This window comes from Umbelopsis ramanniana, assembly GCF_025399195.1.
Source record: "Umbelopsis ramanniana AG unplaced genomic scaffold K450scaffold_83, whole genome shotgun sequence".
Lineage (NCBI taxonomy): Eukaryota > Fungi > Mucoromycota > Umbelopsidomycetes > Umbelopsidales > Umbelopsidaceae > Umbelopsis > Umbelopsis ramanniana.
Window position 1 is genome coordinate 56,660 of NW_026252169.1, and position 12,894 is coordinate 69,553.

Below are 12,894 nucleotides of genomic sequence, written 5' to 3' on the forward strand. Positions count from 1 at the left end.
ATGAAATCAAATAAGTATCGCACACTGTCTCATGAAGAACGCATTAGATTTTTCTTTCTTCTATCTAATTAAAAAGCGCAAGCAACCTTGCCCACCGTATCTTTTATATAACTTTATCAATCTCATCGAACTATGTGGGGATCTGGATGGCTCGCTTCTTTTCTACTGTTTTGCGCATGGCTGCTTCAACTGTTCACCATCATTGGTGGTTTAAACAACCTGCCGTTCTTGAATGAAGCGTACTACACACGTGTACAGGCGAACAACCAAGCCGATCGATTTTACCTTTGGAACTCATGCTCGGAAAACCCTATTGACACTGTCTCTTCATGCGGCGCTCCGGTGGCTGGTTATCAATGGGGTAATCAGGCTCCATACAACACTGTTCCCGGTGTAACTGGTCATTCCAAGACGTTCTTTGCCTTGTCCGCCGTGACTTGGATCGCCTTTGGTATCACTACTTTGACGCTTCTCTCTTCTCTGATTACTCACTGCTGCTGTCGCCGTAGAATGTCATCACGATGGTTTGATTTCAATCATTTCTGGTGGGGTTTTATTGCTTGGCTCGCTCAATTGGCCGCCTTTATCTTGGCCATTATCTTTGGTACCCGTGGTGGAAGTCTCATTGAAAACAGCATTCCCAATTCAAGTTATTCATTGGGTCCCAGCACTTGGATGTCGCTTGGTGCATTCCTTGCACTGACTTTGAGTATGATGATGTTCTGCTGTGGATTCTGTCTGGCCAAGAAGAGAAAGAGGACTCAAACCGCAGATCAAGCCTATGATGATCAAGCTCAATACGCACAAACTAAGAATAGCCGTGGATGGTTTGGACGTAAGAAACAGGCGCCGGTTGAAGACCCAGAAATGGCTTACAACAGCACCGGTGCGTATAATGCTGGAGCCTATGACAACCCCACTGGAGCCAATACAAATGCCTATAATACTACTGGCACTGGAGCTTATGACAACCCAACTACCACTGGTTCCAATTACGGCACTAAAAATCACTCTAACCCGGCTGCCACTGCTGCCGTGGCTGGTGCTGCTGGTGCCGCTGGTGCTTATGGTGTGCATAAATACAACCAGTCAAATAATAATACTTCCACCGGTACTAACAACTACGACAACACCACGGGTGCTTATGGATCCAAGACTGGAAACTACGACAATGCTGCTGCTACTGGTGCCACCGGTGCTTATGGAGCTAATACTGGTAACTACGACAACACTGGCACTACTGGTACTACGGGTGCTTATGGATCCAATACTGGAAACTACGACAACACTGGTACTACTGGTACCACCGGTGCCTATGGAGCGAATACTGGAAACTACGACAATGCTGCTGCTACTGGTACCACCGGTGCTTATGGATCCAATACTGGAAATTACGACAACACTGCTACTACTGGTACTACGGGTGCTTATGGATCCAATACTGGAAATTACGACAACACTGCTACTACTGGTACTACGGGTGCTTATGGAGCCAATACTGGAAACTACGATAACACAACCGGTACATCGGGTGCTTATAACACTGATACGGGAGTTGCCGATAACAATTCCAGTGTTTATCACACTCCAGCTACCGGCTATGACAATGCCGCCAACGGCAGCACCACTGGCTACAAGACTGGCGGCACAGGCGTGTATGATAATCCTGCCGATGGGTATAACAACCTAACAGGTTATGACGGTACTGACGACAAAGTACGAGTGTAGGAGTAGCGTTCAGCTTGAAAGAAACCAAAAAAAAAAAACCAAAAAAAAAAAATGTTTTCCACGCTCGAGGATAACATCAAGAAAAAAAAACATATCTATAATATATTATATGCTACGATACTTTTTTTCTTTCTTTCATCCTCTTCTTTATGTCTGTTTGTTAAAAAAAAAAATACATGCTAATAATGCAATGGTACGATTTATAATAGTATAATAAACGTCGAAATTAATTACTTTCATGATGCCGCTAAACCAAATGATATCAACCGAGATTTCGGTTCTTCGACTTATGCCCGACTTTCTCCCAACACTCGGTTTGTCTATGATTTATCTGTAGCTTAGCAACAGGTCTCTCCTCGGAGCATATTTAGCCCATGCTAAATGCCAATGAGACAACCTACGAGACCCTACCAAAATGGGAGGGGGGGTGTCATATCGGAATGAATTCAAGACAATGAAGAAAAAAAAAATTTAATTGGAATTATGGTACAGGATAAACGGCAGGGTATGAAGTGGTATATATCGGCGACTAGGCGGATTGGACAGGCGGGGATGGAAAGGGGATGAGCAAAAGTCTACGATTTGTACAGTGTAAAAGAGAAGAAAGGGATTTGTAACCAAAAAAAAATTGAAAGCAAGTCAAGCCAGGTCTAATATCCAGCTCGCATTGTATCAGTCATCCAAGTAGATGGAGTGTGTCTAGCCGAAGGCACAGGATTGGACCAAGAATTCGATGTACGTCGTCGTTTCCTCGGTAACGCTGGTGAATCCGACGTTTCTACCACAGGTTTGGGCTGCGGAGGGGGGGTCATGAGTGCAGACTGCGATGCGTTATCGGTGTGAAAGGTGTTAGTGGCTGGAGGGTGTCGCGGGCTCATGAACGTTTCGGGGACCACTGGTCGGCTAATGGGCTTGGGTTCGAAGTTTGAAACAACCGGTTCATCGGACACAGACGAGATGGGAGATTGTGGTAACGAACAGTCGGTACGGTCTGCTTCATGGGTACGACTAAGAAGTTGATCAGCGTACTCCTGAAGATCTTCTACTCGAACGTAAAGATCAAAGTTGCACAAGAATAAGAAGTCTAGCTCTAGACGGTTGAGTTCGGCGAGCGGCAGACCTCCGACCTAAACAATTAAAGTTGAGTTGGGTTAAGCGGGGTGATAAGATAATAAGGATGACAGTTATTCCATGGCAACGTACCTTTGCATAGCGTGCATTGGCATAGAAGACATCCGATACAAATTTGGATGCAACTGTCAAACTGGATAAAGGAAGGGTTTAGTTAGCATCACACTGGAAGTAGATCATGGAATCCCTTCCAGCCAGGGCGGGATTAAACCGTTGGTATCACTTTTTCTTAACCAAAGGATAAACGGCAGCTGGTAGCTACTATTTTTTTTTTTTTAAAACCAAAAAAAGGAGTCAAGTCTAACCTGGTAATCAACAACCGATGGATATTGAATGAACTTATAACAAACGAGCTTTGGCGACGAGCAATGCGATCAAAGTACACCAAAATAGTAATGAGAATTTCATTGCTGAAAGGAGCAAATTTCTGGATGCGGTTCAGGTAAGCGTGGATAGGTATTTTGGGCACTGAACGTGAATGGAAATGGGTGACGACTCCTGGGGCCAACTTGTCGTTCTGAGCAATGATATTTTCTAGTAATTCAGCAACGATGCGAATGGTTTGTGCCGGAGGGAAGCTGATGATATCTAGATGTGAATGGAGGTCCTCCACGGCAGCACATATGGAGGGCCGTGGTGTCGAGGGTGAGGACGACGTCGTCATAGTGGGAAAGAAGAAGAAGAAGAAAGGTGGCAAGCGAGATAGGGGAAAATCAAGTTAAGCTGAGAGTTGGATTTAAATTGCATTCAACATTATTTTATCAGAACCCAATCAGAATGGAAAAAATGCACGGTTGTAGGGAAGAGGTGGAAAAGAAGAAGTGAAAATGCAATCAAGCGTTGCCAGATTTTAAACCACCTTGAGTCAATGGCTGAATGCCAGTTTAAGACCTTGTGGTTGGCTCACCACTTGCAACCCTAAATTTTATCGCCGCACGTGCACTCCACCTCTTGAACGTGGAGGCCTTCGCTCGCTAGTATTGGCCATCTTTCAGCTCCGACTCATAGCCAATCAATCCATGCAAGCCATAAAGAATTAGAACAAGCGCTTTATATGTGCAATGTACAAAAAAAACTAACAGAAAGAAGAACATCATTCTAGTACTCGGGCGGCAATGAAACACCCGGGTTTAACAAAGGGGAGGAGAAGACGCTATTTGTGATATGAATGCAATAAACATGGCCTCGAAGAAATAGATAGATTAATCCCTACGAATGGGGTAGCCTACTACTGTAGAAAAGAATGGTTTGGGTTATAGCTATGGCATAAGAGTTGTGGAAAAAGAATTATTTGTTCTTGTGAAGTTCAACTTCTTCACCATAGACAAACACTCTTTGGATTTCCAGATCATCGTTCAGGAACAATAAATCAGCATCGCCTCCAGGGTTCAATGTACCCTTGCGATCAGAGATGCCAAGAACTTGAGCAGGGTGAAGGGTAGCAGCTTCGATGGCCTCGACCATAGTACACTTTGTGAAATTACGGAAATTGCGCACGCTTTGATCGATTGTAATGGTGCTATGGAATAAAAATAAAAATACAAATACGTGCATTAGCAAATCAGCATCTCCACGTTGTCCCCCCTTTGGCAGACCCCTCAATTTACCTTCCAGCCAATGTATTTGTTCCCTTGATGTAGGCAGCACCATTGTCATCGACTTCGACATCTCGTCCACCCAGAGAATAAACACCTCTTGGTAAACCGAGCGCTGACAAGGCATCGGTGACCAGCACACATCCCTTGGGATGAGCATAATAGGCAATACGGACAGAGTTAGGATGAACGTGGACACCATCGACAATCAGGCCATAAAAGGGGCGAGGGTCAGGCTTGTTTCTGTAAGGAGATGTGTTGCTAGCGGCTGGGTGGCGGAGTGGGTCTTCTGGCACTGGCAAATCCACTGCTCCCAGAACACCAATCATACCAGGATCTCTGTGATGGAACTATAAACAAACACAGGAGTTAATGACCACCGATGTGGGTGCTCCAATCAAATTAGAAACAAAACTTACCGGCAACATAGCGTTGAACAAGTGAGTGATCAACGTAGCACCTTTGGTGACGGCTGTTTCAGCTTCAGAGATGGTAGCAGCTGAGTGACCAATGGAGACACAGATATCACGCTTAGCCAGCTCTGGGATGACATCGATCACACCTTCAATTTCGGGAGCGACAGTAATGATACTGACAGCTTCACTGCCCTTCATGAGCTCGGGTCCATAAGCTTCATCGAATTCACAAATACCGTTTTTACCGGTACGGAAGATGGCTTGGTTATGAGCACCTTTCTTTTCATGTGAAATGAAAGGTCCTTCAATATGAGCACCCAGGATTTCCGAACCCTTCTTCGCATCACCCTTTCGCTTGTTGAGCAATGGAAGAACCTATAAAAAAAAGAAAGATCAACGTTGTGATGTGAGTATAAGGTGATGTTTCACAATTCGCTGACCTCGCCCGTGGACAGAAAGCGTTTTCTCGGCCCCAACATTCTTTACCTTGTTGTACACCTCAGGAGCAGAAGAAACCACAGTGGGACAGAAAGCAGTGCATCCGTATTGCAACAAACCCTTAGCGACGGTGTTAATATCGTCTTGAATTTTCTCTAGGGAGCCCTCGTTGTCGGCAAAATCAATGCCGTAGCCACCATTGATTTGGATATCAAGGTATCCGGGAACAACCAAAGCACCCTTAGCGTCAATGATTTCGTCAGCATCGCGATGCTGGTCGAAAAAAAGGTTTTGCGGGTGGATAATCTTGCCGTCTTGGAACCAAAGGTAGGAATCTTGCACAATCTTGTGGTCCAAGAGCAGACGAGCATTCACAATCTTGGAGATTTTGGAACTGCTTGCGGTGGCTACCATGTTGAAAGGGATTGAATAGAAGTTAGGTAAAAGGAAGTTGGGGTTAATAAAAAAACAGCTGGTTAAAAAAATATCTCAGACGGAAAAGGGTCCCGCTTACAAAAAAAAAAAAAGAGCCGGTCAGCAGAAACATCGCTTCTGATTGGATCATTCCATTCACCGACGTCACCAGGACCCTGATCGGCGTTTCAATCCAAGCGCAGTGTAACACCATTTCAAAAAAAAAGGGTTCAACTTGACTTTTCGTGCTGTTGCACACATCGATAATCCCTTTTTTTTTTTTCCACCGACCTTTCAATCATATCGCTGTATGTTTATTACAGGTGTGCAAAACCGAACAAGAAATGGATAAGATGGGTCTCAGGAAAGAAAACAAACCAAGTTAATTTTTTACGAACGAAGACTGCAAAGGGTTTTTTTCAATCTCCATTTTTTTACTATGTATAATGGCCCCTCTCTGTCGTTGGAAAGATCAAGATAAATCTTTGGATCCTTTTGGATTTCTACTCTATGGACCACCGCCGCTTTCGTCGTACATGCCATCGGATCGTCCGTGGACAAGATGATGTTGTGCCATGCCTGGGTAATAGCCATATGGAGGCATCACTTGCATGCCAGGGGGGTACACGTTGTTGGCCATAGGGTAAGAATAGAGAGGAATCGATGGCGTGGACGGTGGGTACGGCGGAGATCCATAGGCGGCTGCATTTATATACTGTTGTGGTGGCGGTCCACTTGGTGCCACGATCGGCGAGTCTGTTGTGTAGTTGCGGTTATTGGTTGGACTATACCGAGGCGATGTGTTCTCATTCAAAAGGTTATCCACTTCATCCCACAGTCGTTTATACGCTTGTCCACCATTCGATGTGGGGGGTGTCTGCAGCGCCAAAATCTGCTTGACTTTCTCCGCTAGATATCGTTTTGGCTTGCTCTCCACCGTAGTACTGCTCAAAATCTTGTGAATCATGTTCATGCCTAAGCTTGAATCTGCTAATATATCTCGAAGCACTTGATCATGATCATCATTGGCAAGCGTATTGAGGAGCACAAGCTGAGCTTCAATTTCTTGCCGCTGGTTGATCACCTTTAGGACGGCAGCCGATGACAGTTTACTCGTGCACATGGCACTCATGTACGGAGCAATGCGAGGAGCAAGAATGTTATAGCGTCTGGGCAAGCCCGACGTATCCAGCAACCACGTCATCAATAGAGCCCCATTGGGGTTCCCTCCCAGAGAGAAAGCATTGGCCACAATGGCAGAAGCTGCATATTTCTACCGGTGAAAAGTGTAAGTAACGGCTGCGTTTGGGGGAGGGTCCATTTGGAAACTTACCTTTTGACGCATAGAGATATGAGCGCTTTCGAGACTAGCCCGAATCGCTCTGGCTCCAAATCGCCCTTGAGCAATCTCTCGAGTCTTATCGACAATAGCATCAAAAATGAATTGATTATGGATGGGACCAAGCCGCAAGCAGCATTGAACCACATAATTGCCAAACTGGTCCAACATCAAAGGCGGTACAAAAGGTTGGATATGTCCACAGATGATCTGCATTTGTTCGTCCGTACTGGCCGTGTCAATGATTTTCTGTGCCGCCCACGTTCCATTTTTATGGACGCCGATAGTAGCCAAATGAGGGGCAATGGGTTTCAACATCTCAACCTTGGTGGCCTCTGAGCAACGTTCGAAAAGTTTTTGTACAATGGTATTACCGATGTAGTCTGTCAAGTCCACAGTGTCAGTTCATTCGGCTAATGTAAATTCAAAGCGAAACAAAAAATTACTGACCACTGCTTAATTCAACAATGTCATCCATACATTCCTCAGCGATAGCTTGCACCTCCTTTGCACTGGTATGAGAATTATCCAACTTCTTTCGAAGCTCGCGTAGTCTAGGAGCATCCAGCTTTCGACTGGGGTTGGCTTCGGTAATAGGTGGTATAGAGGTACGATATTTGCATACAGTTCGATTTTCTAAAAATAGCAAGGTTAGATGGTTTCGTTTCTTAGAACAAAAGTCTTCTGTCTTTCCATCTTACCTATTTTGAAAACGGGACCATCATCTGAATCCATGCCAAACTCAGTCATGATAGCCATGATTTTAGACAGGTTGGAAGGCTCCATTGTTTCCGGTGAGGAAGACTTGGCATGGGAACCAGATTCAGGGTTTTCTCTAACAGTATCTATGGTTCGCTCTTGCTTGGACGACGAAGCAACCGAGGCTTGGCCACCGGGAGGGGAGACAGATGATGCCTCTTCCATGGCTTTCTGCGTGGTAGCTTTGGCAAAGCCAATGCGGACAGCGCCTGTGCCGGAGCCCAAGACTTCCTTGTGCTGCAAAGCCTTCTTGGCAGCCATAGCGCTTTCTACGGTATCAAAGTTGATGAACCCACAATTCTTGTGAGTGAGAACACGCGCCGATTCGATGTTACCGAATGGGCTAAACAAACTATGTAGTTTGGCTGATGTGGTATTGGGAGGGAGACTTCCAATCCCTGTATGTAAAAAAGAGAAAGAAAAAAAAAAAAAGTTGAGTATTTTTTGTGTAGGTGGAGGGCTATGATCATGTCACTTACATAATGCTCTGGTGGGTTGAAGTACGCTAGGGTCAGCAATGCCTGCTTCGATTTTTCCAAAGCCGACTCGCACCACACATTGACCCACACGGCCATTCAATCTGCCCAAAACCTCATCTTTGGCACGAACAGCGTCTTCCACATTAGAAAAGTTGATAAAGGCACACTCTTTGTCAACCAAAAGCCTTAAGCTTTCAATAGGACCGAACGGAGAGAAGAGTCGCTGCAAGTCCTCCTCGGAGATGGAAGAATCGATATTACCAATCCAAAGTGATCGTGTAGGGGTTTGGGCATTGGCTTGAGCTTGGGATGGCAGTAACTGAGATCCATAGCTGGAACCATAGGTGTAATTCTAAAAGCACAAGTGAGTTAGTTAAAAAAGAAGGAAAAAAAGTCTAGCTTCCATGCTGCTGCGTGTATGCAGCGATGTCTATACCTCCTCAGTTTCCGAAGCCGTATCTTGGCCATTATTCATCATACGACTCAACAAATCAGCATCCCCAAGTGAAATTTGAAGGTTGCTATTGCCTTGAAAATCCTCGAGGTCTTCCTCGTCCAACGTCAAAGCGTCATGGCGTAGAGTGGAAGCCTGCTGGCGGGAAAGGTAAGCATCATTGGCAGCAAAATCGGCCATTCCCAAGCTCACGGCTCTGGTTCTGTTTTGTGAAGTAGGGAAATACTGCACGGTATGTTCCGACATAAGATGAACGGAATCTTGTAGTAGAGGATCTTCGTACTTATCGGTAGCATTGACCGAATAAGAGCGATAGCGATTGCTATTCATGATGGGCTTAGGAGGTAGCTCCACAGGTAACCTTAGGTCATGGTTGGTGGTTGAGCTGGAGTTCGCCTGCGAAGATAGCTCAACTTGCGTTGCAGAGGTATTTTTACGATCGTCATCGTCCAACCCCAATGACATGAGAGTTCGGACTATGGAATCGGAATTATCTTCACGTAACATTTGATCGGTAGTAGGGGTCAAAGGGGCATTTCCATAGGCTAAAGCTCTACTATGATCTGACCAAGACGTACTAAAGATAGGGTTACCAAAGGCAGACGAAGACGATAAAGAAGGCTTGGGCAGTGTAAGCGACCCTGAGCGATGACGCGATGCCAAGGTTTGCTCAGACAGCAAAGATGAGGTGGTGAAAGAAGAAGAGTTGGAGAGTGATTCATTGAAGGAAGGAGGAGGTCCTATAGGTGCGTATGGAGAGATGGATGACTGAGACGGCATAGTCCCCGCACGAGCTCGTCTTGGCTGAGCAAAAGAGGAAGCCGCGGCGGTTGTCGTGGCGGCCATGGAATCCAACGTCGACGAATAGGATAACGCCGTATACGCTTTGGACTTTGAATTTTCCATGGATCGCTTAAGAAAGCCCAATGAGCTGGTGGGGGTGGTGGGATCAGTTAATCGCAATGACGTGGAGGCATTCTGAGGCGGAGAGGTAATGCGAAGTCGGTTGAAGGCGGGCTCGTCCTGCGTCATATTGAAAAGAACGGCGTTCGTTCAGAGAAGCAGTAAAGAAAAAAGACTGGGGAGGCCCTCAAACAAAGTGTGCAAAGAGAGAAAAACAAGGTCCAAAGGAGGTCAGGGCGCGGCCTACCTTATAGGGGAGCGGCTGCTGACCGGCGTAAGGACCTGAAGTAAAGAAGTAGGACTCAAGCCGTGGCATTTTATTAAAGAAGTGTGTATTGAAAAAGGCTGATTTTTATTCAAAGGATGTATGTACGTAAAGCTATTCAACCCACCACGCCTTGAGTGCCAGCGATGATATCTTCTGATGCCACGCTGCGCCAAAGGGCGGGGAGAGACAATCTGCACAGTTTATCCATAACAGGCTGAGTGTCATCACAGTCACGTGCGACGTAGAGGCAATTCCACTGCTCTTTCAAATTTTATTTTTTCAAAGAGACAGAAAATCTACTTCTCTCATCTCTGTTGCTATGACTGACCATCAGCACTCTGAAAGAACTCCCCTGCTTTCACCCAATGCCTCTGGCCAAACCACGCCTGTCAATTCTCGAGCTCCATCCACTCGTTCTTGTGTCAATGACAATTCCAAGGATAACAATACTACCAATTCCACCAAGTGGCGGCTCCTTTTTGCTACGGTGGTAGCATTGCTTTTCTTTGTGACTGAACTGGTTGCTGGTTATTTCGCTAATTCTCTTGGTAAGGTTTATTCATTCTAGCAATTGTCCCACGATTGCATGCCTTGGGTTACTTATCACAAAAGCCCGACCTTTCGGGGCTCTATCCTTTTTCAGCGCTGATGTCTGACGCCTTTCACTTGCTGTCTGACGTTGCCAGCTTCGCCGTTGCCCTTGCTGCCATTTACTTTGCCGAAAAGCCTGCCACTCGCCGTAAGTGAATAGTCACTGCAGTAAACTGTTGGATCACTCTTTTTTAACTGTTCTAAATTTAGGCCATAGCTATGGTTTCCATCGAGCAGAAGTCATCGCAGCTTTAGCCTCTGTGTTGACCATTTGGATTTTAACCTTTTATCTGGTTCAGGCTGCTATTGAACGTCTTCGCAATCCCGAACCCATCAATGGAAAATTGGTAAGTGGATAAGCAACTTGACCGGAAAATATTAATGGAATGGGTTGCCTAACCATACGACCCAGATGTGCTTGACTGCTTCCATTGGTGTAATCATCAATATTATGTAAGTCATTAATACTTTTTTGGGGAAATTTTTTTGCTTTGTTCGCTGACAATTGGCTCTGCAGTCTGGCTGTTGTCTTAGGTGGACATGGACATAGCCACGGTGGCCATAGCCACGGATCGGATCATGATCACTCGCATGCCATTGAAGACGGTCACCATCATGAGGAAGAAGGTGCATCGAAGCACTCTGCTAAGCAGGTGAGTTTAGCCTGCCTTGAAAATTACCTTCATCCGATTTAACCGTTTGCTGATGCCACCTTTTCCCAATAGGAATCTAACATCAATTTGAGAGCCGCCAGTTTGCACGTATTGGGCGACCTTCTAGCATCTGTTGGTGTACTTATATCCTCCATCATCCTCATCTTCCGCCCTGACCTTACCATTGTCGACCCTATCTGCACATTCATCTTTTCTATCCTCGTCATGTATACAACCTATCACCTTGTAAAGGATTCATTGGCTGTGTTGATGGAAGGCACTCCTTTGAACATCCAGCCAGAGGCCATTGAGCGATCTATCCTTGAAATTCCAGGAGTGGTGGCTGTTCATGACCTGCATGTGTGGAACCTTTCCCCCGGCAAAAGCTCCCTCACCGCCCACATCACCTTCGACAAGAATGCTTTGCATAGTTACGATGAAATTTTATACCAAGCCCAACATGTCGTCTGCGACACCTACGGTGTCCACCACTCCACTTTGCAATTGGAAAGCGATGCTACAGGGTTTACAAGCCATTGCCGACCCGATCTATGTACCCCTGCCGTCATCCACCAATAATCTCGTTACTCCCTCCCCTTAACTCCATGCTTATCCAACACTTTGGCCTCTGTCCCCACTTTTCATTCTCATCATATTCTTTTCTTATTTTCATCTTCTCTTTCCATAGACTCCTACACTGCGCCTTGCTTTTTTCGCTTGTATCATTAAAAGAAACATAACATCTGTTGGAGATAACATATTGACTATATCATTTACAAAAAGTTGGCTTGCAAAAATGGTTGTGTTGGTATGATGAACATGAGTGGATATAGAAGTAAAACTGCTACATAACCAATAGATTAAAAGAAAGTAGTGTAAGAATTTACAAATGCGGGGTTAGATGGGTAATAACTAGCAAAATGGAAATTGCGTTCTGGTATTATCCGAAGGCGTTGCGTCGGTTCCTTGCTATGTGACATGGGTGGATGTCAAACTGCGGTAGCGGTGAATGCTGATGAAAGGGTGTAAACGATATTTTGGCACGGTCAAGACACTGGCAAGTTTAGCTGCTGTCAATCGAGGGCAGTCATGTCACATTCAGCCAGCAGTATCGCCATTTTGGTTTCCTTCTAAGCTATTATCGACATCCTCTACCCATTTCAAATCCTCGGCTGTTTGCTTGGCCCACTCTTCCATCAACACTCCTAAAGCAAATAAAGCGCTCCGCCGAAATAATCCATGGGTTAAACCCTCATGTTGCTTAAATAACCGATTGGCTCCAACCATATGGATACCATTGAGAAGGTCGATCGACGGTAGCTCCACTTGCTGGTCTTCCACTCGTTCCGCTAACTCATTGACTCCCTTATTCACCATAACGCCTAGGTCAAGCATGCCAAAACCGTCAGCTGACGAGGAAAAATAGGCGATTTCAATTCTAATACAATATGCTTACCATCTTTCGCATAAAGATAAGGATAGGAGTAGCCGTGAAGAGTGCTACAGGTCCAATGACTCACTTCTTGATGGAGTTCGACTGGTTCGACTTTGATCCTCACTGGCTTTTGTTCTTCTGAGGGCCATGACGCAGGATCACTGGAAGAGGTGCCTGGTTCAGCTTTCACCTTTCTACGTCTTCTTGGTTTGCTGGATTCCGTCAACGGATCTGTTGTATTTCGCTTTCTTCCTCGCGGCATGGTGAATGATGGGTCGAGCGCTGGGGATT

At 45.6% G+C, this 12,894-nt stretch overlaps 6 protein-coding genes across 6 annotated transcripts; 2 read left to right on the forward strand and 4 right to left on the reverse strand.

The window, feature by feature from the left end:
• The first annotated feature begins 62 nt into the window (after positions 1-62).
• Positions 63-2,013, forward strand: K450DRAFT_260849 (uncharacterized protein). Its single transcript, XM_051592218.1, has one exon. It carries the CDS (start codon positions 133-135, stop codon positions 1,726-1,728), a length of 1,596 nt encoding a protein of 531 aa, XP_051440653.1. The 5' UTR covers positions 63-132; the 3' UTR covers positions 1,729-2,013.
• A 138-nt stretch (positions 2,014-2,151) lies between these two features.
• Positions 2,152-3,800, reverse strand: K450DRAFT_260850 (uncharacterized protein). The gene is made up of 3 exons (XM_051592219.1): positions 3,165-3,800; positions 2,932-2,992; positions 2,152-2,855 (listed from the first exon to the last, which is right to left on the reverse strand). The coding sequence occupies exons 1-3, from the start codon at positions 3,521-3,523 to the stop codon at positions 2,379-2,381; spliced, it is 897 nt and encodes a 298-aa protein (XP_051440654.1). The 5' UTR covers positions 3,524-3,800; the 3' UTR covers positions 2,152-2,378.
• An 80-nt stretch (positions 3,801-3,880) lies between these two features.
• Positions 3,881-5,809, reverse strand: K450DRAFT_260852 (uncharacterized protein). Its single transcript, XM_051592220.1, has 4 exons — positions 5,357-5,809; positions 4,874-5,245; positions 4,467-4,804; positions 3,881-4,378 (listed from the first exon to the last, which is right to left on the reverse strand). Exons 1-4 carry the CDS (start codon positions 5,720-5,722, stop codon positions 4,147-4,149), a joined length of 1,308 nt encoding a protein of 435 aa, XP_051440655.1. The 5' UTR covers positions 5,723-5,809; the 3' UTR covers positions 3,881-4,146.
• A 360-nt stretch (positions 5,810-6,169) lies between these two features.
• Positions 6,170-10,014, reverse strand: K450DRAFT_260858 (uncharacterized protein). The gene is made up of 6 exons (XM_051592221.1): positions 8,736-10,014; positions 8,300-8,651; positions 7,763-8,218; positions 7,512-7,697; positions 7,056-7,444; positions 6,170-6,995 (listed from the first exon to the last, which is right to left on the reverse strand). The coding sequence occupies exons 1-6, from the start codon at positions 9,783-9,785 to the stop codon at positions 6,231-6,233; spliced, it is 3,198 nt and encodes a 1,065-aa protein (XP_051440656.1). The 5' UTR covers positions 9,786-10,014; the 3' UTR covers positions 6,170-6,230.
• K450DRAFT_260866 (uncharacterized protein) lies at positions 10,015-11,962 on the forward strand. Its single transcript, XM_051592222.1, has 6 exons — positions 10,015-10,472; positions 10,568-10,663; positions 10,726-10,862; positions 10,928-10,968; positions 11,033-11,168; positions 11,241-11,962. Exons 1-6 carry the CDS (start codon positions 10,244-10,246, stop codon positions 11,745-11,747), a joined length of 1,146 nt encoding a protein of 381 aa, XP_051440657.1. The 5' UTR covers positions 10,015-10,243; the 3' UTR covers positions 11,748-11,962.
• Positions 11,963-12,006: 44 nt separating this feature from the next.
• Positions 12,007-12,894, reverse strand: K450DRAFT_260875 (uncharacterized protein). The gene is made up of 2 exons (XM_051592223.1): positions 12,625-12,894; positions 12,007-12,550 (listed from the first exon to the last, which is right to left on the reverse strand). Exons 1-2 carry the CDS (start codon positions 12,863-12,865, stop codon positions 12,267-12,269), a joined length of 525 nt encoding a protein of 174 aa, XP_051440658.1. The 5' UTR covers positions 12,866-12,894; the 3' UTR covers positions 12,007-12,266.

Excerpts from the sequence above, each read along its gene's own strand:
- K450DRAFT_260849 (XM_051592218.1), top strand. The coding sequence starts at position 133 with ATGTGGGGATCTGGATGGCTCGCTTCTTTTCTACTGTTTTGCGCATGG.
- K450DRAFT_260850 (XM_051592219.1), bottom strand. The coding sequence starts at position 3,523 with ATGACGACGTCGTCCTCACCCTCGACACCACGGCCCTCCATATGTGCT. Across the intron at positions 2,993-3,164 it reads CATCGGTTGTTGATTACCAG|TTTGACAGTTGCATCCAAAT; the intron begins GTTAGACTTGAC and ends TCCTTTATCCAG. Across the intron at positions 2,856-2,931 it reads CCAATGCACGCTATGCAAAG|GTCGGAGGTCTGCCGCTCGC; the intron begins GTACGTTGCCAT and ends TTAATTGTTTAG.
- K450DRAFT_260852 (XM_051592220.1), bottom strand. The coding sequence starts at position 5,722 with ATGGTAGCCACCGCAAGCAGTTCCAAAATCTCCAAGATTGTGAATGCT. Across the intron at positions 5,246-5,356 it reads CTCCTGAGGTGTACAACAAG|GTTCTTCCATTGCTCAACAA; the intron begins GTAAAGAATGTT and ends TTTTTTTTATAG. Across the intron at positions 4,379-4,466 it reads ACAAATACATTGGCTGGAAG|CACCATTACAATCGATCAAA; the intron begins GTAAATTGAGGG and ends TTTATTCCATAG.
- K450DRAFT_260858 (XM_051592221.1), bottom strand. The coding sequence starts at position 9,785 with ATGACGCAGGACGAGCCCGCCTTCAACCGACTTCGCATTACCTCTCCG. Across the intron at positions 8,652-8,735 it reads CGGCTTCGGAAACTGAGGAG|AATTACACCTATGGTTCCAG; the intron begins GTATAGACATCG and ends TTGTGCTTTTAG. Across the intron at positions 7,445-7,511 it reads CATTGTTGAATTAAGCAGTG|ACTACATCGGTAATACCATT; the intron begins GTCAGTAATTTT and ends TGGACTTGACAG.
- K450DRAFT_260866 (XM_051592222.1), top strand. The coding sequence starts at position 10,244 with ATGACTGACCATCAGCACTCTGAAAGAACTCCCCTGCTTTCACCCAAT. Across the intron at positions 10,863-10,927 it reads AACCCATCAATGGAAAATTG|ATGTGCTTGACTGCTTCCAT; the intron begins GTAAGTGGATAA and ends CATACGACCCAG. Across the intron at positions 10,969-11,032 it reads GGTGTAATCATCAATATTAT|TCTGGCTGTTGTCTTAGGTG; the intron begins GTAAGTCATTAA and ends TTGGCTCTGCAG.
- K450DRAFT_260875 (XM_051592223.1), bottom strand. The coding sequence starts at position 12,865 with ATGCCGCGAGGAAGAAAGCGAAATACAACAGATCCGTTGACGGAATCC. Across the intron at positions 12,551-12,624 it reads TTATCTTTATGCGAAAGATG|GCGTTATGGTGAATAAGGGA; the intron begins GTAAGCATATTG and ends TGCTTGACCTAG.